At 41.9% G+C, this 25,716-nt stretch overlaps 1 protein-coding gene across 3 annotated transcripts; it reads right to left on the reverse strand.

The window, feature by feature from the left end:
* Positions 1–718: 718 nt before the first annotated feature.
* On the reverse strand, positions 719–25,457 carry FTCDNL1 (formiminotransferase cyclodeaminase N-terminal like). Of its 3 annotated transcripts, XM_066618618.1 has the most exons (7): positions 25,329–25,457; positions 23,096–23,218; positions 18,830–18,925; positions 17,714–17,866; positions 15,067–15,258; positions 9,584–9,700; positions 719–1,011 (listed from the first exon to the last, which is right to left on the reverse strand). In XM_066618618.1, the coding sequence occupies exons 1-7, from the start codon at positions 25,336–25,338 to the stop codon at positions 1,001–1,003; spliced, it is 702 nt and encodes a 233-aa protein (XP_066474715.1). In that variant the 5' UTR covers positions 25,339–25,457; the 3' UTR covers positions 719–1,000. The 3 variants fall into 3 exon arrangements, with proteins under 3 accessions (XP_066474715.1, XP_066474705.1, XP_066474675.1); XM_066618608.1 differs by lacking the exon at positions 719–1,011 and having other exon boundaries at positions 8,984–9,700; positions 25,333–25,457; XM_066618578.1 differs by lacking the exon at positions 719–1,011 and having other exon boundaries at positions 8,984–9,700.
* Positions 25,458–25,716: the final 259 nt, after the last annotated feature.

A 25,716-nucleotide genomic window follows, 5' to 3' on the forward strand; every position in this document is an offset into this window, starting at 1 on the left:
CTGTATTCCTCTTGGAAACTCAGAGGTTACTCAAAGAAGAGTGGGTTCTAGGAGTTCCAACAGGCCTGACCGAAGCTCGACAAGCCAAGTGTGCCACTTCAAACTGCATCCCAAGAACAGTCTGCCGCGCACAGGGCTTCCATGGCAGAGGTGAAGCCAATGTGGAAAAGCACTCAATTCTTTTGCTTTTGACAAAGACTATAGTTTTAGATAGGTTTGGCATAAACATCTCAAAATTATGATTTTCATCATCATGCTCTACAATTTATACGGCACCATTTGTAACCAAAGACACTGGCCAATTAGTCTGAGTTGTGTTGCTTTCTCATTAGTTGGATAATTGGTGCCAGATTCCTAGGATCAGTATGTACAGTTAAGTATATTTTAAGCAGCATTAATCACTAATCTCTTTGCACATGTTTCAAATTTTGTAAAATGATCAAACAAAAAACACTTACAGCCGATTCTGTTCCAGGAAATGATTCCTTCTTGCTATCAGCTCCAGAATCCCACCATCTTACTGACCCCCTCCCCCAAAAAGCCTGGGAAAACAGATCGGCCATACAAATACACATTACTTATAAGTACGTTCATCACATAAGTCCTTGAAATTACTTGAAGCCTAAAAAAATAATGCTATTTTAAAGTTATAACCATAATATTGCTAATTGGTTTTCAGATATTTAATACACATTTGAAAACACATGCCACCAGAAACCAGATTTTAAAAAATATTTATTACCCAAATATAATATTACCGTGGGAAGGGCTGTTTTAAGACAGGGTTACAGTTCAATTGACAGGCACAGAGATTCTGCAGCATCAAGCTGAGCTGGAAGTAAACTCCTGATGGAGAGACCTGTGGCTCCATTCTGGGAGTCTCTCCTGTTGAAATCACCTTGACAAATTTATCTGACATGAATCAGGAAACCCTGGACATATTGGGTTTGGCATGCCCACATCACTCTGAGCTCAGTGGAACTTACTTCTGAATGAATGTTTAGGGCTGGGCTGAAAAAAAAAGATACTGGATAGGAAAAACCCAGAATACTGTACTTATTTCAGTATAAGAACTCAAAAATATTTAAACAGAATTATTAAATTAAATACCATAGTTATTGCAAGCTGTTCAGAACATAAGAACATAAGAACAGCCCCACTGGATCAGGCCATACGCCCATCTAGTCCAGCTTCCTGTATCTCACAGCGGCCCACCCAATGCCCCAGGGAGCACACCAGATAACCTCATCCTGCTGCCCTCCCTTGCATATGCCGTCACCACATCCTGTGGCAAGGAGTTCCACAGACCGATCACACGCTGTGTAAAGAAATATTTTTCTCTTGTCTGTTCTAACTCTCCCAACACTCAATTTTAATGGATGTCCCCTGGTTCTGGTGTTATGTGAGAGTGTAAAGAGCATCTCCCTATCCACTCTGTCCAACCCCTGCATAATTTTGTATGCCTCAATCATGTCCCCCCCTCAGGCGCCTCTTTTCTAGGCTGAAGAGGCCCAAACGCCGTAGCCTTTCCTCATAAGGAAGGTGCCCCAGCCCTGTAATCATCTTAGTCGCTCTCTTTTGCACCTTTTCCATTTCTACTATGTCTTTTTTGAGATGCGGCGACCAGAACTGGACACAATACTCCAGGTGTGGCCTCACCATAGATTTGTACAACAGCATTATAATATTAGGCTTTTTGTTCTCAATACCCTTCCTAATGATCCCAAGCATAGAATTGGCCTTCTTAACTGCATTGTTAAAGCACAATGGCAAAATACCAAACTAGATGTTAAAGATGGAGGAGAGTTGGAAGTGGTTCTTTGATGCTCATAAACAACTATGGGGACAGATGGAAGCACACCAGTTTTGTGTGGGACAACAGAGCTTCATGAAAGGGAACTCTGCTTTCCCCACCTACCATTTGTGGGGGGGGAGAGGAGAGGAAATCACACACACCCTGAAGTGGCAATTGACTCCTAAAGCAGCAGTTTCCAGAAGTCACTGCTTTGAGAGGGCAGAGAGTTTTCCTTCCACAAATGGTAGAGGGGTAAAGCATTAACTCACCTCTCACAGTGCACTACACTCCATGCTGATGTAGTAGTAGTAGTAGTAACTTTATTGTCATTGTGCTACAGCACAACAGAATTTATGCACCTTTGAAATACAGGGTGACCCCAAAAAAACAGAACCCACAAATCTTTGAATAAAACTGTTAATTTTTTCTTCTTTTTTCTTTCAGAGTATACACGTCAATTTTGTGCATGAAATATTGGAACAATACTCTTCCTCAAACTCAATAAGTTTGAGTCCAGTAAGTTTCTTGAAATTTACTGGACCTTTGTAGGATTTAATGAAATTTTTATGGGTTCTGGTTTTTTTGGGTCACCCTTTACAAGCATAAATATATACTACAATTCCAACAATCACACTCTACTCAAATTTAACCTCCCAAGCTTCCTCAGAAAATATAACCGCTTTTGTGCCTTTTTAATCAACATGCTGGTGTTAGTAGTCCATGAGAGGTCCTCTGTGATGTAAATACCTAGGAATTTGAAACTAGCAACCCTCTCCTCACCATTTATGTATAATGGTGTGTGTACATCCCTCTTTTTCCGGAAGTCAATTATAAGTTCTAGTTTTTTTTAAGTTAAGTGAGAGATTATTTTCTTTGCACCACAATAACTCCTGTACCTCCTTCCTATAAGCAGACTCATCATTCCCGCTAAAAAGCCCCACCACCTTAGTATCATCTGCAAATTTTATAATCTGATATAGATTCAGGATCTACCCAGCTGTTTGAGACCTTCAAAGGACCCCTGATACTCCACTTCCGGCTTTAAACCTGTCACAGTGAAAGGTGGAATTAAATTGACGTAATGTCAAATGTGACCCCAAGTGGCTCAACAATGAATTAAGAATTTTCAGGCTCAAATATCACTTCTACCAGGAACTCAATAGTCAGTGGTTCCCAAACATTTTAGTGCTGGGAACTTGTACTTTTAAAAATGATACTCTCTCAGGACCCACCTAGTTTCACGAGATTTAAAGAGTTTCACCTTACCAGCTGTTTTTATCCTTTTTACTATAGGGGGTACCATCTGGAGTGTTCGTTGAGCTCCATGTTCATCAGATCAGGAGCATTCTGGTGACCTTGCTCTTCTGTTCATCTGGCCTTCCATAGGGTCTCCCCGAGCACGTTTGCCTACTCATGAGTAAATGTGCATGTGCGGCTCACTTTCATTTTCCATAGGGCTCCATACATTTTCTTTATCAGCTTGGAAGGTGGGGGACTTCCTTCTTGAGTGTTTTTTTTTGGGGGGGGAGGGCTGAGTTCATTGGATCAGGACCAATCTGGTGGCATTGCTTTCTCTCAGCCTGCTCTCTGAAGTGCACTGAAGCAGATTTGACTACTCGTGAGTAAACATCCACCTGCAGCTCAGTTTCATTTTTCATAGGGTTCAGCTCAGCTTTTTTTCTTGTCAGCTATCTGCTTGTTACTTTCACTTTCAGGATTCACAACTATCAGGTCAAGACCCAGTGAATCATGACCCACAATTTGGGAAACACCAAGTTAAAGTCTTGTGCTGTAACAAGGAATGATCCAGGATTCTGGCTTTAAACCACCAACTGACACAATTGTTAACTTGTGCCAGTGACCCGGTCATAGGGCTCAACTGACAGTTTTCAAATCACACTCTTAACCTAATTAATTGGCAGAAATCCCACATGTCCCAAAGCCAAGATGAGATCAATGGCAAATCCAACCACACACACAAGTTCAGCCTATTTAGTGTCCCCTACCTACAGGGTGAACCAAAAGTAGGTGGACAGTAAATGATAATATTTATTTTGAGATTACATATACAGTTATATTTACTAATACAATTTAATATATAATGTAACACAAACACCATAGTTATAATGAACACCATCATTGTAGTATAACCCTAACACAAACCCTATTCCATCTACTTTTGGTTCACCCTGTATATTCAATTTTTCCATTTGTTTTAGACTGACACAAGCATCTTTCCATCATAAAGACCACTGAAATGTTACACCGCTTTTTAGCTTTCTGTATGTCATATTGTTTTAAGAAGATGCCTTCTTGAACCTAGCATAAAGTTTGTGATTTAAACACTTAGTGGGCTAGTTCAGAAGATGTGCCTGATCAGCCCTGCCCATGACAAGGGATGCGCACACTCATGTCCTACTCCCACTTCTCAGCACACCAATCCACTTTACATAATCAAATTCGTCAAACCACTCCTGTGCATGCAATTTAAATACTAGGGATAAATCATTGTGAGAGGTAGTTTGGACAACCTTCCACCAGGCAATTATGTAAAGTGGAATGGTCCATCAGGAGGAGATACAGGACATGTGCACTCACATCTGATATCACAGAGTTGATGGAACCAGTTGGACAGATCACTCAAAACAACCCATGTTCACAGGAGATACAGCAACAGCTTAATGGTCAGAGGAAGTTTCTGTTGTCCCTGAATACTTTCCAAAAATAAAACTACATTTCATTTTCCCTCAGAATCAGCCATCACAATTACAGCAACAGCAAAAATACAGGAAGTAAAAGCCAGCAGTTGAAATACAGGTTGAGTCTCATAATTTTCCAGGGTTCCCAGAACTCATGTGGATGGTAAAAAACTCACTATAACAAATCAATTTAAAAAACAAAGTTTCTTTGCTCAGGTGATTTAAAAACAGCCTTGCTGACCTTTGTGATGTTAAGATGTTAAGAGTCATTAAGAGGACAATCCAGCAATCAGTCTCTCTTAAGGTGCTTAGAAAGGCTTCAGTCTGACCCCTCCCTTCACCAGTGCAAAGTATCTTTCTTTCAAGTGCTCAGGGAGAAGGAAGGGGTCTTGGGCGGAAGTTGCCTAAGGAGAGAATGATTGATGGATTGTCAGCCTGCTCCCCTCCCCCCTCTCTCTCATTGTTAAAGGGCTGTTTTCCTTTAACAAAGAAATAACAAGGTTGGGCCTGTACTAGTTTCTAACAGACGATAACTATGCTGAAAATTCATTAAAGTGCCTTTTCAGATTTCACTTAACTTTCTTTTGCATAAAAAAACCCCCAACACTTGACTGAGATGAAGCCGATATCTATGACAGAGAACAAAACAATTTAGAACTTGTCAAAACACTATTGCCATGAATTTCAAAAACACAACCAGATTTAAAAATCTCAATTATAGTTTTACAAAAATCAAGTAATTCTTTCGGTCACATAAGCCATTACCTATTTCCAACTGAATTAATTACGTGGTGATCAAATCAAATTCTTAATCTGATGCAAAAAATGACCCATGAGCTACCACATATTGCACATGTGAACATATTGCAACACTGAAAGGGAAACCATTTATACCAAAACCAAATCTCTTCAGGTTGAAAAACATAAAAATCCAAAGATCTATGATTGGACAGTATGTGTCAGAGGAAAAAAGGTAGAATAAGATTTGAATCTTAACCAATCAACTCTAAATTCAACTATAATTTCAGGTCTTAGGACATCTGGAATTCTAAGTTCACTTGCATATCACAAAGGCTTCTGTTCTGCCAAGCTCCCTGTTCTGAGCTTTGCCTAGAGATCCTATGCCCACTTGAAGCTAATTAGTTCCCCCAACTTAACCACGCCAAAATCTAACAGACTGCAAGACTTACTTGTGCCCCAGCAACAGCAGGAAGGAGACCAGTAGGTGGCTTGGCTGTAAGTCTGCAGGGTCCCTCCTCACAGCTCTCCAAGTAGCAGTCCTTTCAGGTACAACAGCACCACTTCAGCTCTCCACCACAAAACAGTCTGTTTGATTAGTCCGTTAGTCAGTATGCCAGTTAATCCATCCAAAAGTCCAGTAAGTCATACACTGGTCCATTGGTACATTAGCAAAGTCATGGGTCAGTTTGTGAGTTAACAGCCAGTAAGTCACTTAGCCAGAAGGTCAGTTCAAAAGGCAGAGCCATAAGCCAATCCATAAGTTAGCAGTCCAGTAGGTCAGTTAGCCACAAAGTCAGTCCCTTTAGTTAGCAAGCAAGTCTCCTTCCCCTCTCCACTACAACCCACACACCTTTCCTGCATCAGGTGCTCCTTATATCCCTAGAGACCTCAGCTGTGCAGCACACCCTCTGCCAAAAGCCCAAGACTTAACCCTTAAAGGGGCCACTGCCAACACCACATCCTATCGCCTTGCTAGATCTTGCACAATTCCAATACAGATTTCTGTACATGCATGTCTGCAACTGCAGCAGCTTTAATTAAATATGACACCCTGGAAGCATAATTCTGAAAACCGACCAATCCAAATCCATGACTTGCTAGGTCAACCAATAAATGCATAGGATGAGACTGATGACCAGAACCCACATTTCTTATACAACAGTATTACAGCATTGATGATCTGGTGTCCTATAGCAGCACAAATATTTGGGATCAGAGTACAAGCCTTAGAACCAAACTACGCTTCATGTTAAGCCCAGCATTAAGAGAGGAACTTAACCCAAGAAAGAAACTGAAAATGTTCCTTTGCTGTTGTTTTTTAAAGGGAGGCAGCATCAGGTGTCCGAAGTATGACATTCTCTTGAACCAAACCTGCTCTTAAGCATAGACTGGAATGGAGACCAATTATAGAGAGTGTGTGTACACATTAAAAACCAAAAGATAACATTTGTGTACCAATAGAACATTAACTGGATAAAAGTTATAGCACTTTCTTTGCTGTGGAGTCCCCATTAGCTACTGGATAGCAAAACAACAGAAAAATAAAGCTACTGTCATCATTTTGATGATTTGCCGAGCAGCAACACAATTACTGCCCTCTAGTGGGCATGCCTCAAAAATACAAGAACAGAGAATAGAGACAAGTTTGACTTTTCCCTCTGCTGTTCACTCATTTATTCTCAAGAATCCAAAAACTTTTTTTCTCAAATCTGTGCATTCCTATTTTTCCCCAGGCACATGCCAATTTTTTCAATTGCTCATCCATAGGGATATTTGGAGGTTCCATCACAGCTGTGGTGGGATCATTTGAGGAGAGAATGTATTACTGTCTCACATGGTTTGGAGCTGTGGCTTGTGATGGAGTAGAACATCACCTATCTTCACAACCTACAGCACCTCCACCATTATCTGATCTGCCATTATCTGCTATTCCCTGCTACCTGCATCATCTTATTTTTTGTTATTAAAACAAACTCTTTGTGCACTTCAATCAAAGGCACACTAAGCTTTTCTATATATTTTTTCTAAGTGATCAACCACTTCTCATGTATTTTCAATCTCAGAGGTTAGGAATATTTACTAAGTTACAGTGATTGTGGAGTTACCTGGAAGAATCAAGAGATTCTGCATCTTCTGGACATTTAAGGAAGCCAACAGTTCATCAAAAGAAACTCTGCACCAGAATATTGGTTCCTTTTACAAGAATATGCATTCCTCATCCCCCTCTCGCCCACCATCTCCTTCCCTATACTAGGTACACCTATGTTTTTAGTTTTTATGGCTGTTAACACAACATTCCAAACAGGAAATGACCAATGCCAAGAAGACATCAGGTAGTATTTTAGTGGCCCCTGATTTCCAATATGATTGAGTGGTATTAGTTGGAGTACTGGACACCTATTGTGCACTTTGTACACCTTGATGACGCTATGATTGCCAATTACATAATGGCACTTTCCCCTCCCCTCCCACAGGCCCTGAAGTACATGGTGAAAAATCCAGGATTTCCCCCTATCCTGTCTCAGAATAACCTCCTAATGCAGTGGATCCTAAATTGTGTGTCAGGACCCACTGGTAGGTCACCACCTAATTTTTGGTAGTTCCCCAAAGGGTAACGGAAAGATCAGATAACTAATTGCCTCAAGCTCTGAGACTGTTCAAAAATCAGATGCTGTAACTGCTAATTACCCTACAAAGAGCTCAGCTCCTTCAGTTTGCAAGCATGTGTAAATATAGGGAGATAAATGTTTGAGGGTCTTTTTTCTGGTTATTTTAAATAAATAAAATATTATTTCTTTCTAGATCTTTTTAAAAAATCTAGTAAACTGAGGTGCGTCCCGATAGAGTGTCATTTTTAAAAAGTGGGTCCTGGTGCTAAAAAGTTTGGGAACCACTATACTAGTGTATACTTAGGATCACGACCATTAGGGGCTAGCACATTGTCTGTTGTTCAGGGTTTAAGTTCCGTCATCTAAAAAGGCATCAGATTAGCACACCCCTCCTATGACAGCCAGCATGAGTCCACCTTATGTACCCCTTCCCAGGGTCTAGAGTCAGGTAAGAATGCTCAGGTGACCATCTCTTAACCAGTGAGGAAGAATGATGAAATCATTCACAAGAGAGTAGATAAATTTAAGTTGAGGATGCTCTTGGGCCTAACTTTGACTGAGGGACAAGTGCATTGTCGAGATCCAGCCCAACCTTTTAGGATGAGAGGTGCAATGGTAGACAGGATCTATCTAGAGCAGGGGTGCCAAACATAATACCCACAGGCGAAATCCAACCTGTGGAAGCTCTTTATCTTGCTCAAGTGATAATTGAGCTCTTCCAGCATCACCCTTTCAGCAGCACCAATGCCACATTTTCTGATTTTCTTTAGTAATTGGCATGCCATAGATAGCATGTGAAACAAGTTTCAGCTTTTTGTCTGGCCTGGAAGGCCCTAACTGCACACCTTGCTCTTCAGTTCAGCCTTCCGGGTACCCTGGAATGACTAAAGGCTTAGGGGAAACAGTCCTTGAACTCCATTTCTAGGTATAGTCTAGCAAATGTGTATACACACATACTATATGTAAGGTCTCTAGCAGCTTCAGAAGCACAGAACTCCAATAATAATAATAATAATAATAATAATAATAATAATAATAATAATAATAATTATTATTATTATTATTATTATTATTATTATTATTATTATTATTATTATTATTAAAATATTGCTAGATTTTTTTTGTCTAGCGGGTCACAAGAGATTCTCATTTTAAAAAGTGGGTCCCGGTGCTAAAAAGTTTGGAAGCACTCCACCGGTACAATGTACATAGCACTAGCTTGATGGTATGAAAACTTAAAGCTAGAAATATGGTTCTATCCACAGAATAAAACATTCTGAGATAGGCAGTTCTACTAATACAATGCAATAATTTAGATTGGTTCAAGGTACTTCACATATATTATCTTAGTAATCCTTGACAAGAATCTTGCATAGCAAGTCAGCATTATCCTTAAAGATTTTTTTTTAAAAGATGTCACATGAAAATACCACCCCTTATCCTCCAGAATTCACCAATACGTTTCCTTAATGCATAGGCAGCACAGCGCATACATTCGTCCGGGGTAAACCCAACCAATGCAGTCCCAATGGTGCTTATTCCACGGTCTCTGCTCAACTTCTTGATAGAAGCCTCTATCAATTGAGGTGATACATAATAGTAAGTTTTCCCAAGAATACTGTATGAAATGAATCCTGACCCTTCATACATAGCCAACTGGTTGCCATGATTGTCAAAGCTTTCCACGTTACACGCTATTTCAATTTGCCCTTTGTGTGGGAAAGCCATGGACTCCACACCTTTCAAGCCACCTGGGCTGCTTCCTCGGATGGAACTCGCTATCTCCTTTGCTGCAGCCAAGTCTTGAGTGTCTATAGTCACATTGCAATTCATCACATAGGGACTAGCTCCAACACCTGCAACAAACAGAAAATAGAACTAGTAATGTGAGCAGAATGGACTTGCATTAAGTTGACATGCTTTTGTATCAACCTTTCAATGATTTAAGAGCAGACTTGAGTCATGAAGTGGACTTTGATACAACCTCCATTTACACCTGAGAGAAAAAAACCTGTGTCATGGGAATGAGATCTGAAGTGGTCTTTTGGGAAAAGTACACTGGTTGTTTCTATTCCAAGTCTGGCACAGATTTATCATGGGAACCTTCACCTGTCAGCCTCAGGTCGCAATCCTAACCCACTTTCCAGCACTGACATAAGGGCAATGCAACTTTGAGGTAAGGGAACAAACATTGCCTTACCTTGAAGGGGCCTCCATGACCGCCTCCCAACTGCAAGATGCAGCACAGGCTCCACTGGCACAGCTATGCCAGTGCTGGAAAGTTGGTTAGGATTGTGCCCTCAGTCTCTCCCATTTAAATGTAACTATGAGCTTCTTTATAGGCAGATAAATACAACCAACACACTGCAAATGCAGAATGACAATATAGTAAGTGCCAATGACTATTAAGCTTTTCCCCCCACTTCCATTTTGCTTGCTCATTCACATTGTATGTACTGTACATACTGTATGAGTACTGTATGGAATATGTACTGTATTTGCTGAATTCTGTGTACAGGTTACATTTGCTGAAGCCCTCTGAAATCAATGAGAAAGAGACATGAAGATTGCAAGCTATTCTCCACTAAGGTCTGGAGTAGGCAAAGGTTTTCAGTGTAGAAGGTTCAGTCCTTGGCATCTCCAGGTAGAGCTGGGAAAGCAAGTCCTCGACACTGAAACCATGGAAAGTTGCTGTCCGTGTGAACAAGACTGAACTAGAAAGATCAATGGCTTGCCTTGGTACAAGGTCACTTCATACATCGTCAAGTCAAAGTCAAGATTAAGTGTTTCAGACCTAGACCTGCAGCCTTTTCCTCTCCTCCTGCTGCCCTTGAAACTTGTAGTAACACCAGCAAACAAGAGACTGCTTTCAGAAGAATAAAGTGAGCAGCCACACTATGTACATGCCTAAGAGGGTCCTTTGGATCTTACTTACAATTACTACACCTGCCTGAATGTTATTCTGCACTTACAGGCATGCTGGCTATGCCTGAAATCAATGCCAGAGACATAAATGCCAGTTGCTTTTTGCCTAATCTCCTTGAAAACTTCCCTAGTACAGACATGAGAAGGGAAAATAGCCACTTATGTGTAATTCCCTTGCAGATAAGGCCAGCTGTCCTCCTATATTTCCCATGCTTCATTGCCATTTATATACACACACAGATGTGCACCACTTAATGGCAGGGATATGTTCTACAATCTCTGTTGTTTTGCGGCTACGTCGTTATGCAAATCTTCAGCCCAAACTAGTGCCTTTATTGTATAAACAGACACTAGCTGGTTGCATAGGCTATTGGAGATAAGATTGCCTCTTCTTTGAATTAAAAGCCTCATTCTTGTATTAACACATACTCTGGTGCAGACTTCAGTAGACCTAATTGTTTCAATAACAGCCTCTTTGTTTTGCTTTGATAACTGTTGTTTATGTGGTCCATCATTAAGCAGAAGGTCATTAAGCAGCACACGCCTGTATGTATGTGTGAGTGTGTAAATCCTAAAAGCCCTTACAAGGAAACTACATTGATTTCAACGGAGTTTATTATTATTTTTTAATCCACTCAAGGCTGCCGCCAAGTATTATTTTGTTTTCAGGATATCAGAAGAGAGGCCTCTGTCCCATACAGTCTAAATGTTGACAGCAGTGAAGATAATGGGGAGTAGGTAAGCAAGGGTCACAGTAGGAGCAAGTATGATTACGTTTATTTATTATTTAGAATGTCTCCCAGCTGGGAGGACTATCATAATTAGACATTGATGCGCCCTGGTTAGGAGAAAAAAATCTGTGCACACACCTCCAGTTCTGAGAAAGAATGGCAATTCTTTCTCACCGTGTTTTGGTTCTGTCTCACATATAAGAAGTTGAAAATCTGATTATTTCCCTCAAAGTCAGCCAATTTCCCTCAAAGTCACCCACATGTACAAATAACTTTTCTTCCTTGGCCTTTGCTGCCTTCCTAAAGAGCTGTTCCCTGGGCAAGTGACTGCACTTTAAGCTTTATTCTAGCAAACGCTAACTGAAGCACTTGAAGAAAAAGTTTTCATGGAAGAGGTGGTTTTTGAAGAATACTTTTAAGTAAAGGGGAAGGGGCTTCATGGAGTAGTTCTGGGCTGACATTCCAAACATAACAAGAAACAAGGTTGCAGGCAAAAGTAGACTTCAGATCATGGCTAGCCTGCCCATGAAGTAGCCTGAGGTAGTTACCTCAGATACCAGATTAATAGTGGTGGCGGAACATCACTGATCACTGCCACCATCCACATCCCCTCTTGTGCTCACCGTATTTGAAAAGGGAAGTAGGCCACAGAGCTGAAGAGGAAATGGAAAGGCGAGTCCACTACTCTCTTCTCCTCTGCACTTCCTCTTTTGCTCTGGTCTTCTTTTCAAAAACAGAGCACCAAAGAGGACAATGAAGCAGTATTTTTTGCATGCTGCCACCAGACCAGCAGTAGATGAATGCAGCAGCAGGCGGAAAGGGATGAGGAGAAGGTGGCAGGTGACAGTCGGTGACCTGCCAGGGGTCTCAAGGGCATCTTAATGGCTACTTCTGAAGGCTGAGCTATCCCAGGGGAAAATAAAAACTAGTCAGTGATAAGCCTACCAGTCACCCAGAGGTACAGCACTGGCCCAGCTACCTCAAGGCCTATCCTCCAATGAACAGTATTTTTATAACATCCTCCTGTTCACAGGCAGAGCAAGAGAAAGTAGAGGTAGGGGGAATCCACTTGGAATAAATAACGATTGCAAATTGTTCTACTTACAATATACTATGAAAAAATGCAAATGTTTAATACTTCTCAGAGGTTTTGGCCTTTCCCCCTCCCTTCTTGAAATTCTGACTCATTATGATCCAGACTCTGGAAAGAAGCAAAGACCTTCGGAGCAAACAGAAAATAAGGCAAACCCTCAAGGCCAGATTGTTGAGGTAGAGGAAAAATAAAAACAAATGCACTAATTAACATCTGGTGTGTGTTCTTTTTTCCCCTTCTCCCCAAATGCAAATCCACTATTTGTGTTACAGCCCTGGCAGTAACAACTGTGAACTCTACTATTAAGATCTGGTTAAAGGATTCTTGTGGTGGGGTGACAGGAATTTTTAAAAAATGGATTCAGACAAAACAATAGTGAAAAGCCCATTAGAAATACATAAAGCAGTGATCACAGAAGGGAAACAAGGGGGGTTTTTTATTCACATTTTGTTACTGCTCTAAAGCTGGATCCAACAAGCTCTGTTGCTCTCAATAAAATCAAAGGCGCCCATAGTATGCCTATTATATAGAAGTACACAAAGTACTTAATTTTATGCAGAAATTGTCTAAGGAGACCAAGTCAGCAGCACTTGCACTACTATTCACTTGATGGCTTCTTCCCTCTATATTAAGTGTTTAATTAGTCCCGTACAGTAGACTGTACTGATGCCCTGCCAGGCCTGGGTTCAAAAAAGTGGATACAATGGTTGTATCCTAATTTTTTGCTCAGAAGTGTTTGGCAGCTGCAAGCACCTTTCTTTTACAAAGAAGTATTGTGGTTGCACAAGGGTCTGCAGGAGGAAGGGGCTTGCATGTCACAGAGAATCTTCCTGCAAAGCGCTAGGATACAACTGACTGTAGTGGGACTGTAATGGGACACAATCCAGGGAAAGTCACATCCACTTAAGTCTCATGGATGTCAATGGAACTTTAAAAAGGGTGGTGATGGTACAAGGATGACCACAGTTGACTATATGCCATAGGCAAACTCACCACATGGCAACACCAGCCAAGTGATTTCACCACCATCTTTATGACTATTCATTTTGTTGTGCAAATGTTTTGACAACTTTCTTGCTAAAGAGTGGTCAACAACAACAATTATTACAATAATGTAATGCTATGACTGATCCACAAGTGCACAATATACACAGACAACTGACCAACAGGCAAAGGAGTAGAGCCCCAAAGATGCCTCTCTAGTCACCATAAACACAGAGAAATACTCTTTCATTGTTGCTGCTTGCTTACATCAGATCCGAAAGAGCAATTTGACACATGCAACCTGCAAAATCTTTCAAGAGATAATCATGCACTTGTGTATTTAAAAAAAATATATATTGGCATGGGGAGGCCAAAACATCCATCATCTTCAAGAAGGTCCACAATCTGCCAAAAGAGATAACACGCAAAGTCCACTTATCCTAAGACAAGAGTCATGACACCAGCTCGACACCAGCATTAAATACCACCAAGGTTAAGCCAAAGCAGGCAGTGCACCTCTAGAGTAATTTGGGGCTTGTGTACTGTACTTGATTTTTCTAACATAACCAGCATGTGTTCAGAGGGGAATGATCTGGATAAGGACTGCAACAGAGGAGAGCGGCTTTCACACCATCCCTACCCATGCCTGCTATTTGCCCCAGCCAAAAAGTTCCTACTTGCACCAATCAAAGCTTTCTTTCCCAGCACAAGTAGCAGATGAGACCCCTAGAATGTAAAGGGTTACATTCTCCTCCCCTTCACAGTTCTGATCCAGATCACCTTTGCACACGCAATTTACATTAGAAAACTAAAGTATGCAGGACCTAGTTGTGCAATAGGTATATCATACAGTTTGGCCCTCAGTTGCCTAAAGAACTTCTACTTTCTTAAAAGATGCTGCCTGTTGACTGAGGCATGGCACTACCTCTTTCAACATCCACATATTGTGCCACCTCTGTCCCTCCTTTCATTCCCAGCTAAAACATTCCTTCCTTTAAGTCTCATTTCCAACCAAGTGAAAGACTAAAGCTACCATTCTAACCATGCTTTCTTGGGAGTAAACCAAATGAACTCGGGGACTATGCATCTTCTGAATAAACATGCATAGGATTAGGTTGTGAGTTTATGTAATTGCATTAGCCCACCTTCACAGTTGCGGATCTACCATTGTATTCTATGGGGCAAATGTCCCAGGCATGAGGCTGTAGGACCCCGCGGAAGCCCCTATGATGCACCCGATGGGATCAGAAACTGTGCTTCTGGTTTTCTAGAAGCATGGCTTATAGCATCGGGGAACCTCAGAAGGCTTCCCCGATGCAGCCTTGGGTTGTGCGAGGATCTGTGAGGTGGGCAGATTTGCATGTGGGGGGTGGCATCACGGACCTTTGCCCCAGGGCGCGGGGCTGGGAAGGTCCGCTGCTGCAACTTCATCCCTTACGACCTTTCCTTTGCTCCTCCCCCTCGGTTTTTCAAGGCTCACATTTTATACCTGTCAAGCCATACTTTGAGGTAGGTGCAGATCCAACATCAGGTTCAACGCTGGCTGCACTGAAAGTTCTTCGGTTAAACCATCCCACCTCTTTTCTTCTCTGAACCAGACTTTTTCTGTTAGGTAGGTCCGCTTGCCCAAAAAGAAATATGCTGCATCCAGGGACAGAAAGAGCCAAGTTGTCTGCTATCTCTGAAGAGGGAAAAAAGAAGGAAAATGCCAGCTAGAAACTCAAGTACAGTAATACTAAAAACCGTTGTGCTGGATAAAATGATTGCTGTAGCATATTTTGACTGCTAAAACAGAAGATACTGCTAACCAGTGGCATCACTGGGGGATGTGGGTGGTGCAGGCCACACCAGGTGACGCACACGGGGGGGGGGGGCTTTGCACACTAAAATTGTGGTGGTTAGGCGTAATACCATCATGTTATATACTGTTGGATGCTGAATTTCCAGCAGAATGCAATGCAAAAAACCAGAGTGAAATATCTCCTTTCCATCAAAAGTTATGACCAAAAAAACCAGAGAACAAAAAATGCATGAAGCCCTATGGAAAGTGAAACTGAGCCGTATCGCACATTTACTCATGAGTAGGTGAACTTGTCTTAGTCCGTCGGAAAGGAGAGGCTGAGAGGAATCCAAGGACACCAGAATGGTCCTGTTCTGATGGAAGTGGAGCTCAACAAATGCTCCAGAAGGCAGCCTCCCCCCCTCCACTAAAAAGGATCAAATAATAATAATAATAATACAGGTATTTATATACTGCCTATCTTGGTCGTCAGATTTCTCCTCAGACTTTAATTCAAGGCGGTTTACATAGGCAGGCAATACTAAATCCCAATAGGGATTTTTACAATTGAAGAAGGTTCTCTCTTTCAAGAACCACAACATTTCAGATGGATCTTTTATGATCTGGTATCACATTCTGGCCTCCATTTTCCTCCCACACAGGCTGACAGCAGCCAAAGAGCAGGTGGAATAACTCAGCATAACTTGGCTAGGCTTGTCAGCTGCTTCAAGGTCTCGCCGTTCACGGTGCCAGTGGCCTCGAACTGGCGACCTTCGGATGTTATCTTCAGGCAAACTGAGACTCAAAACAGGCTTCAGCTGATAAGGTGAACTTTTTGGAGACTTGCAAAGCCAGGTAGATCCTGACAGTGATCTGGTTAAATTGAATAGGGCACTGGGTAGGGCTGAAAACCTTACTGATTTTGGAGGGGGGTGTTATTGCAGGCAGGCTACAGAGCAAATTCACTTGGTGGAACAGGGCTGGCTTCTGCTTATTTAATTATTTGTTTTACTTTAATTATTTATACTTATTTATTTTAATTTTCCTGATGATGTCACTTCTACCATGACATCACTTCTGGTGGGTCTCAGACAGATTGTCATTCTAAAAAGTGGGTCCCAGTGCTAAAAGTACAACTGCTGCAATAAAGTGTTAGTAAGTTGACAGCCGGGGGGGGGGAGATGCGTGACACCACTAGTGACCAAAATCACCACCTGATTTTGGCTGTACCTTTTGATAGAACAAAGTTAGAACACATTCTTCATGCAATTACGCATTGATTGTTCTATCTTTGTTCTATCAAAAGGTACAGCCAAAAAACCAGTGGGGGCAGAGGTACATCCCCACGCCCACCACCTGGGGTGTTGCCCCGCCTACTGCATGGGGGGTGACGCGCTGGAATCCTGCACCGGGTGACGTGAACCCTAGTGAGGCCACTGCTGCTAATGATCTAACATGGCATCACTTGTGTTAACATACCACACATTTAACATGCCAGACCAGGAATTCACTATTGTTCCGCAGGGCTACCAATGTCAGTGCAATCACAGTTATCATCACAGATTTTAGAGGTATATGTAGGTTCATCAGGAAGAGTGTAGAACAAACTGATACATTCTGAGAATGTTCTCCAAATGCACTTCTGGCTTTTCTGGAAGGGACATGTGGTAGAGGGAAAAGCACCAAATTGAAATGCATGCGTGAATATTTGTGATTTTCTGCCCCAATGTGGAAACCACATGCCTGCAGCTGTGGATAAGATTTTCAAACCCACTGCCAGTTAAGGACACTTATTTAATTAAGCAAATTGGCTGTTCAAGATGATGCACCAGTAAGCCAACTGCAATTGTGTAAGAATAATTCCAATCTGCATTATACGGCTTAAGAGAGGATCTTTGATCTGAAGGGAAAACACAAGATACAATTAAACACATTACAGAGTCTGGTATGCATGCAATGTGCAACAGTAATTTGAATCCACATCCCAACAACTGCATATCCGCATTTGCAATTAAGGGTCTTCAACATGCAATGCTGGCATACAGGAAAGTGGACATATCCTCAGGATTAAAAGGACAGACTTCACACATTCCTACCCTGAGCCATCACTTTCAAAATGTGATGTAGGCTTCGCTTAGGCTCTTGTTACAAGGCAAAGGATCCCTAAACCTTTGTTGTCTTATTCTCTGCCTTCAGGGACAATATGCCCACCCCTCCCACTCAACAGTGAATTCCCTGCAGTCTTCCTCTCGCCTGCCAATCCCAATTACCCAATGCCAATTACTGGCATTTTGGGGCCATCAATCTGAGGGATTTTCTGTGTTCAACTAAAATCAAGATCTTCAGAGTTGCTTACTTTGAGCTACCATTCCACACTCTTCCACATCAACATCTGACAGTGGGTAAATGGGCACCAAGTCTACAGCACCGAGGCGTGGATGGACTCCAACATGTGCAGCCATATCAATTGATTGAAAGGCCTCCTTGCAGGCAGAAACCACACAGTTTGCTAATAAGAGAGAGACATTCCAAATACACATTACTAACTGTGAACTGGGAAAGCTAGAGCACAATCAGTTACCCTTGCCCAAGAGACAATAAAGGGAAATTTTAATTTTTAAAAAGGCCACCCAATAAAAGGTAGAAGAGTATCCCCCCAGTTGATCTAAGGGGATAGACCATCTCATATGATATCTCTGGCCTAAGCCATAAAGGGTTTTAAGAGTCAAAACCAGCACTTTGAATTGTGGTCAGAAATGAATTAGCAGCCAGGGGAGAAGTGATCCAACTAAACCAAACTGCCTTGCCCCCATAATGACACAGCCTGTTGTATTCTGCCCTAATTGCCATTTCTGAACAGTCTTCAAAGACAGCACCAGGTAGAACATGTGGAGTTATTTAAAAAGCTAGGTACAGGGAAGTCTTTGGTTCTGTATGGATTATGCAGAAAATTATGCAGGGGATGGACAGAGTGGATAGGGAGATGCTCTTTACACTCTCACATAATACCAGAACCAGGGGACATCCACTAAAATTGAGTGTTGGGCGGGTTAGGACAGACAAAAGAAAATATTTCTTTACTCAGCGTGTGGTCGGTCTGTGGAACTCCTTGCCACAGGATGTGGTGCTGGCGTCTAGCCTAGACACCTTTAAAAGGGGATTGGACGAGTTTCTGGAGGAAAAATCCATTATGGAGTACAAGCCATGATGTGTATGCGCAACCTCCTGATTTTAGGAATGGGTTAAGTCAGAATGCCAGATGTAGGGGAGAGCACCAGGATGAGGTCTCTTGTTATCTGGTGTGCTCCCTGGGGCATTTAGTGGGCCGCTGTGAGATACAGGAAGCTGGACTAGATGGGCCTATGGCCTGATCCAGTGGGGCTGTTCTTATGTTCTTATGTATCCCAAAGCACAAGGTACAAGAGATAGAAACAGAACACGTCAGGATACTTCAAGTGAAAAGTTATCTTACCAATTCTGTCAACTGAAGCAGCTATTGTTATGACAGATCGGTTATAGTCATAGTCAGAAAATATATTGAGTACAGTTCCTTGGGGATAATCTTGGCCTACGGGGAGAGAAATGAAACTACATTGGAGGCTTGAATATCAAATTAAGACACACAATTCAGTTTAAGAATGTTACATTTTTAAAAATTGCATCCAGATTCAAGATCCATTCATTTAGGAAAAAAACAGAAAGACATTTTTTTTAACAGAGAGATTTTTTTTTAATTTTGTGCGTGTGTGCGCGCGTACGTACGCACACACACACACACACAGGGTTTGAAAAACGTTAGTCCAAGATCTGCCTATGAAAGAACTATATCTTAAAATGGTTATTTTGTTTCTCAAAAACACCACATTAGTTTTCTTGGGGCTCCCATGTAAGCAGAAATCATGTACAAAAGCACCAATTCTATTATGATTTATCTACTGCCTCCCAATATGGTTATAATTTTATCAAACTCATTCTTCCAAAAACAGTATAAAATAAATCATTCATATACCCACCCATATTACAGAAGGGAAACTGCGCCAAGACAGAAACACCAAGTGAGTTGATTGCTACCCTGAGATTTGAGCTGTTTAGCCCAAATTAAAACCCAAACCACCAGGGCTTCTAACCATATGAAAGCAAGGATGGCCATTTCTGGTAAAGCAAGGATAACCATACTCACACAAAAGAAGCTCCAGAGCTAATATTTCAGTGTCAAAGGGAGTGTTCATCTCAGGACAAATATGGGGAACCGGGGGGGGGGGGGAATCCACACCATGATGCTAGCACAAAGGCAAAATGTTAATCCTTCATCCCCCTGCCAAGGTCCCACTTCAGATTGGGCCCTCCCATTGCTCTTACTTAGCACAGAACAGGTACATCAGCTCAACATAATATGTATTTTCATCCTCAGTGACGACCCAGATATACACAAACACAGAGAAAAGAACCACCAGGGTACATAATTGTAGCATCAAGCAATAACATGCATGTGTGAAACAGCTGCAACACTACAGACAGAACTTTATACATTACTTCATATTACCTCAAACAAAATACTTGTTCAGCAAAGTGCATTCTCACACAAGCAAGTCTGTAGTGAGAAATTCTGCTGGTGGAGCCACAGATGCATTCCTTAGCTCTGTGGAAATGAAAAGCCTGCCACAGCCTGACCCCCCCCCCCAATATCCTTTGGAGCAGGCAAGAAATAAAGCAAAACATCCCTTTTCCCCATACTTATATGTGTATTTGCATTCACTGGCCCGGTTTCTACAAGGAGGAGAATCAGGCTGCAATCCTATATATGCTCACCTGGAAGTAAATCCCATTGAAATAAATAGGACTGAATAGACATTTATGGGATTTAGCTGTTACTTGTGTTCTTAGTGGATAACTGCACATATTCTTGTGTATAAAAAGCCACAGACTTTTTAAAAATGAAAGCTAAACCTTCAGGGACCAGGAATATCACAGGAGAGGTGGTCCCTCCCTGCAGCACCACAGCTATAGTCTGGCAAGTCTTTGTGTCCCATAATGATGTAGAAATTGCTGATTGTGCTGCCTCAGTCTTCAAGAGCATTTTAGCATCTCACAATACAAGGCTACTGTCTCAGAAACCCATACTGTAAGTAGCAGTTTTCACATATTTTCCAAGTCTTTTACAAGTAGGGCACTGAAAGAAATTCATGGCATTCAAAAGGCCTCAGCCTTCATGATAACATATGTTTTTTGCACAAAGTACACTTCAGAATTGATTACAAAGAAATGCTATAACAAACTCCTGCTACCGTGTGTAACACCATTACCCCAGTGAAGTATTAGACCATGTTTTTAGCTACTTGCAGCTATTGGCCTTTTCTTGGGTACCTGCTCAAAGAAACTGCATAACAAGCCACTTTCCAAATCAAAAGTCTGCAATTTAGTATCATTTGAGAGAGAGAAAAACACAAACAAGGCACACAATGGCAGGCCAGGATACAAGTACCACACAAGATCAGGGCTGAAAGGCACTGATAGCACAATTCTAGCCATGTCCACTCAGTTTCATTGAGTTCAGTAAGTCTTACTCCCAGGTAAGTGCATATAAGATTGCAGCCTAAACATATCATTGAGGGTTCAGTCCTACCCAACTTTCCAGTGCCAAAAGGGTATGCACTACATTCTGCAGTGGAGGGATAGTCATGGAGGCAGGGTGACCAGATACAATGGAGGACAGATGAGGGAATTTTGCAGGTGCAGGTCTTAAAACCCTTTTCATGTTAAGCTGCACCTGCCAAAATTCTCTCTTCTATACAATGTTTAAAGGTACAGGCACTCTGTCTCCCATTGTATTTGGTCACCCTTCTCAGAGGCCTCCTCAAGGTAAGGGAATGTTTGTTCCCTTCCCTTAGGGTTGCATTGCAGCTGCATGGGTGCTGGAAAGTTACTTAAGATTGGGCCTGCATCCTATGCCCTAGGGAAGGACATTCTCTACTTTCATCAGCCTCCAACAGATGGCTTACAATCATGCCGATCTTCAGCATAAGTGTTTTTGCTGAATGAGGATCAAATGCTTCCATAATCCAGACCCAACTAATATTTTCTAAGCAGGACTGGCTTCAGTATCAGGACTGAGTGGAGGGGTATCTCTGCTATTTTTCAAGGGGGTGCTCCTCTTTTATTTAGCAGGGGGAGAGTAACTGGCCCTCTTCACCCCGACAGTGTCTCTTCTAGTGACTGACTGTTGCTGGTGTTCTTTTGCATCTTCTTAGATTGTGAACCCTTTTGGGAGAGGGAGCCACTAGTTATTTGATCTTCTCTGTAAACCACTTTGTGAACTTTTTGTTGAAAAGCGGTATATTAATAATAACAACAACAACAATAATAAATTATCCCTCTGAGCATCTGCAGAGTGCCAATCCCTCCTCAAATAACCACAGACAGTTCTCCCACCCCCCAACACACAGGATTAAAGAATGGAATTTCCAGCCAGACACCAAGCTTTCACTTCAGGTGTGCTCAAGCCTCAGAGTCTTTCTGTTTTAGAAAGTAAGGACGCCATCCTAAGTGTGCCTTAGGCTGACAGAAATCTGCCATGCAGGCCTCCCAGTGTCGCAAAAGTGCCATAAGGCACTTTTGCACTACCAGGTGAGTCGGGAAGTTGACGCAGGGCACTGTGCCAGCCTCCAGAGTCTGAATGCAGCCCCAGCAGTGCCAGTGGAAGGTGAGTTTGCGCCCCCACAGGTGTGGGGGTCTGGGGAGGGTGGGGGGGATGGGGGTATTGTAGAAGTGTTCTGGGATGGGGTGGGCTGTGGGTGGACTGGGTCCATTAGGGAGGTGGAGCCAGGATCTGGCACTTAGGCTCTTAGGTGGTACAGATCTCTTTAGTGGCACAGCTCCGAGCAGCCCCATTTGAGCTGCTGCCACATTACCCAGGGGAAAGGGAGTTGATTCCCCTTACCCCAGGTTGCGCCACTGCCACCCTCAACCCTGTGCAGGATTCAGCACAGGCCAGCTGGCCTGCCTGTTCCAGCACAAGATAAGATTGGGCTGTAAGCGCCTTTTCTAATTTACTGTTGCTTAATACTGACATTTTAAAGCTGCTTAAAACTTTTCCAGTTAAACAACCCTTGACTGGAAGATTTTGAAAAGACTTTTAATGTGACTATTTATGTCTATGAACGTGAGGGACAACCAAACATCTTCTGCATGATCTTCCTGGGTATTTGTGCCAGGGAAAAAAACAAATGAAACATGACTTCCACCTTTGTCCGTCAACACAAGCTTTTGGCTCCATCTTGGTTTTTGAGACACTGTGCTTATGAATGGATTAGAAAAAGACTTGATCCCAAGATTTGTGGGGTAGTATAGAAAGTGGTTTGAGCATAGTACCAGTGCAGTGTGGCACTATGAAGAATAAATGTTAAAGAAAAATAAGGTACCATGTGACTCAATGTTATCCATAAGAGACAGGTGAGCAGACATTTAAGCCATTTCTGCCCAACATCGCATATACGCAACAGGGACCAAATATGTACACCTATGGGCCAGGCAGAAATGGGTAGGTTTCAATTATATGCACACTTATTTGAGAATTAAATACCACAGGCAGCTCAAACACACATTTGAATCAGGCTGTAAAGTGCTTAACTTTAATTTCTGCCCAGCCCACAGCTATACACATTTGATCCCTGTTGCATATATGCAATGTTGGGTAGAAATGGCTTAACAGGTTGTGCCTGTTCAGAGAAGTTCAACTTACCATTATCCTGATAAACAGCAGCTTTTGCTATTCTCTCAACAATATCTTTTCTTCTTCCTTCTGAAATATTTAGCAAACAGGCAGCTAAACGCATACGTATTTGACTGAAAGCCATTTTCACTCCTGAAACAAAAGAAAATATTACAGATGCTCCTTTTCTTCACCATTCCACAGAACAGACACTAGATGTCTGCTAAGTTTTCCAAGAGTGGAGCTGAACCTCTCTTTCTCTAACAAAAGGAGACCATTGTTTGCAGTCATTTCATCAGACTCTGGGTTGTATGCAATGCATTTTGGGTCATGTGAAATGAACCCTGAAGTACTGTTTGGCGATTCTCAGGATAAGAAAAAAAAATAACCTTGTTTTTCCCCCTCAATAAAATGCTTTTATCTTATTTAGTTGTGGTAAACTTGGACTAGCAACTAGCAATAATCACTAGACTGATTGTTCAAAGAGCCAATGAGATGGTATTATTATACAGCATGAAGTAGTATGGCGTTAATAAGGTTTCATGGGGGAGGGCATGACACCACTAGTGACCAAAAATTGTGGTTTTTAGGAATAATATCATCAAGTTATATATCATTCAATGTGTAATTTAATGCAGAATGGAATGAATCAAACTGCATTGAAATATCTGTGTTCTATCAAAAGCTATAGCCAAATAACCAGAAAAGAAAAACACAACTGCTTTATGTCACAAAAAGTGGATTTCTTTAACTTAAAACTGACCAATAAGTCTGACTGTTCTGAGAGCTAACAAGGTGTTGTTATGACACAGCATGGAACCAATAATAAGTTATTATTAGTCAGCTGCCTTTTGCATGTATCAGAGCTAATACAGTACTTGAACTTTTCAGTTGTGTGAGTGTCATCAAGTTGGCCCCTTTTTTTTTTTGTCACTGATTGGTTGAGTAACCTGTACTGCTCTATAGTAAAATAAATAAAGTGACTGGGGATGACACCATGACTTACCAGGCCAGGTGTCACCAACCCACCAATGCCACTGGTAGGAAGGTTGGGTGTTGTATGCTGGCTTTTAAAGTGGATTCTAAACATTTGTGGTGGACTATAGTCTATCAGTGGTAATTAACTATGATGGCTACCTTATACCTCCTGATCAGGGGGGGGGGGAAACTTTCAACTTTAATAATTGTTGGACCTTTAATAATTGTACAGAACTGGAAATTTCAGCAGATGTAGCTTGTCATCTCAGAGATGACAAGCTGTACCTGCTGAAATTCTATCTCCCACACAATTGTTAAAGGTCCTGGATCCCTAAAATTAAAAGTTTCCCCACCCCTGCTCCAGAGGCAGGGACAGTTTGTTGCTGACTACTATGTACAGGGGAGCAAAAGCAGGGGAGAGCACTGATGTTCATCCATTACTTGTGAGGAAATATTCACTGTATTTATTTTGTGGACATTATTTTTGTTTGTTTCATGTCATGACTATTACTATCTTTCAGCCTCACCTACCTCACAGGGTTGTTGTGAGGACAAAAGAAGGGGAGGAACCATGCACACCACCCTGAGCTCTCTAGAGGAAGGGTGGTATAGACATGTGTAACACATAAATTAATTAATTAGATAAATAAATCATTTTGTTGTTCAGGAGGTAATCAGACATCATCTTTTTCCAGGAAATGTCCTCTTTTTTAGCCTTGTGTGCTGGAAAAGAACTTGAATATCCTCCTTTTCCCTGTGAGCAGCCCCTGCAGGCAGCGCATAGCCTTCTTGTAGTTAATAAATTATATGTAAAACAGTTTAAAATTTAATAATAAGTAATACAGTGTTTAAATTAACCACATGAAATCAATATACAAGTGACTTTAGCTTTTATTTTGTCATGTCCTATGTTTTTCTTGGATGTCCTACATTTTGGGATGCCTTGTCCTCTTTTGTGGTTATGACATTTGGTCACCCTGGAGCTATGTCACTGCATATGCCACTGCAACCACCAGTCACCCTGGACCTCATACACTGGAATGGTCATTCTGAAATCAACACATCAAAGTAATCCTTCAGGAGTAAGCAATGTACTTCTATCTATAGGTATTTGCTGCTGCCTTTTGGTTCAAACCCGCCTACCATACCGACCCCGAAGTTAAATGTATCCTAGAAGAGGACGCGCACACACCATCAGATCCGAATGAGGGTAACTAACTAGCAAGCAGCTTGCTACAAAGTCTACTCAATGGAGCAGGCTCAGTGCGCTTTGTTATTTATTTACCAACCAGCATGGCGCCGCCTTGTCTTGGAGTTGCAGTTCCCAGCTGGATCCCGATCAGATTAGCTAGTGACACCCACTCTGTCAAACACAGAGAGCTTGCAAGCCAACGACAGCAGGGCAACCTCCGCCTTCCAGATCTCGCTGCAAAACGCACGTGAGCTTTTAGCGCTGGAAGTTGTGTTTGCTCATTGTCACTTCCGGGAAATTGACACGATGCTATTGGCAGGGAAAGGGTGCAAAAAGGGTCACATGTTTCTTGTTTCCTCCAAGCAAATCCCACCAGCCTATAGACTTATTTTGGCGTCTCCCCTGGAAGGGCTGATGAGGGGCATTGCAAATGAGAACAGTTCAGAGATGGTAGCTCAGGGGATAGCACAGACTCTTGTGA

The sequence above is a fragment of the Tiliqua scincoides genome, chromosome 1 (genome assembly GCF_035046505.1).
Source record: "Tiliqua scincoides isolate rTilSci1 chromosome 1, rTilSci1.hap2, whole genome shotgun sequence".
NCBI classification, from domain to species: Eukaryota; Metazoa; Chordata; class Lepidosauria; order Squamata; family Scincidae; genus Tiliqua; species Tiliqua scincoides.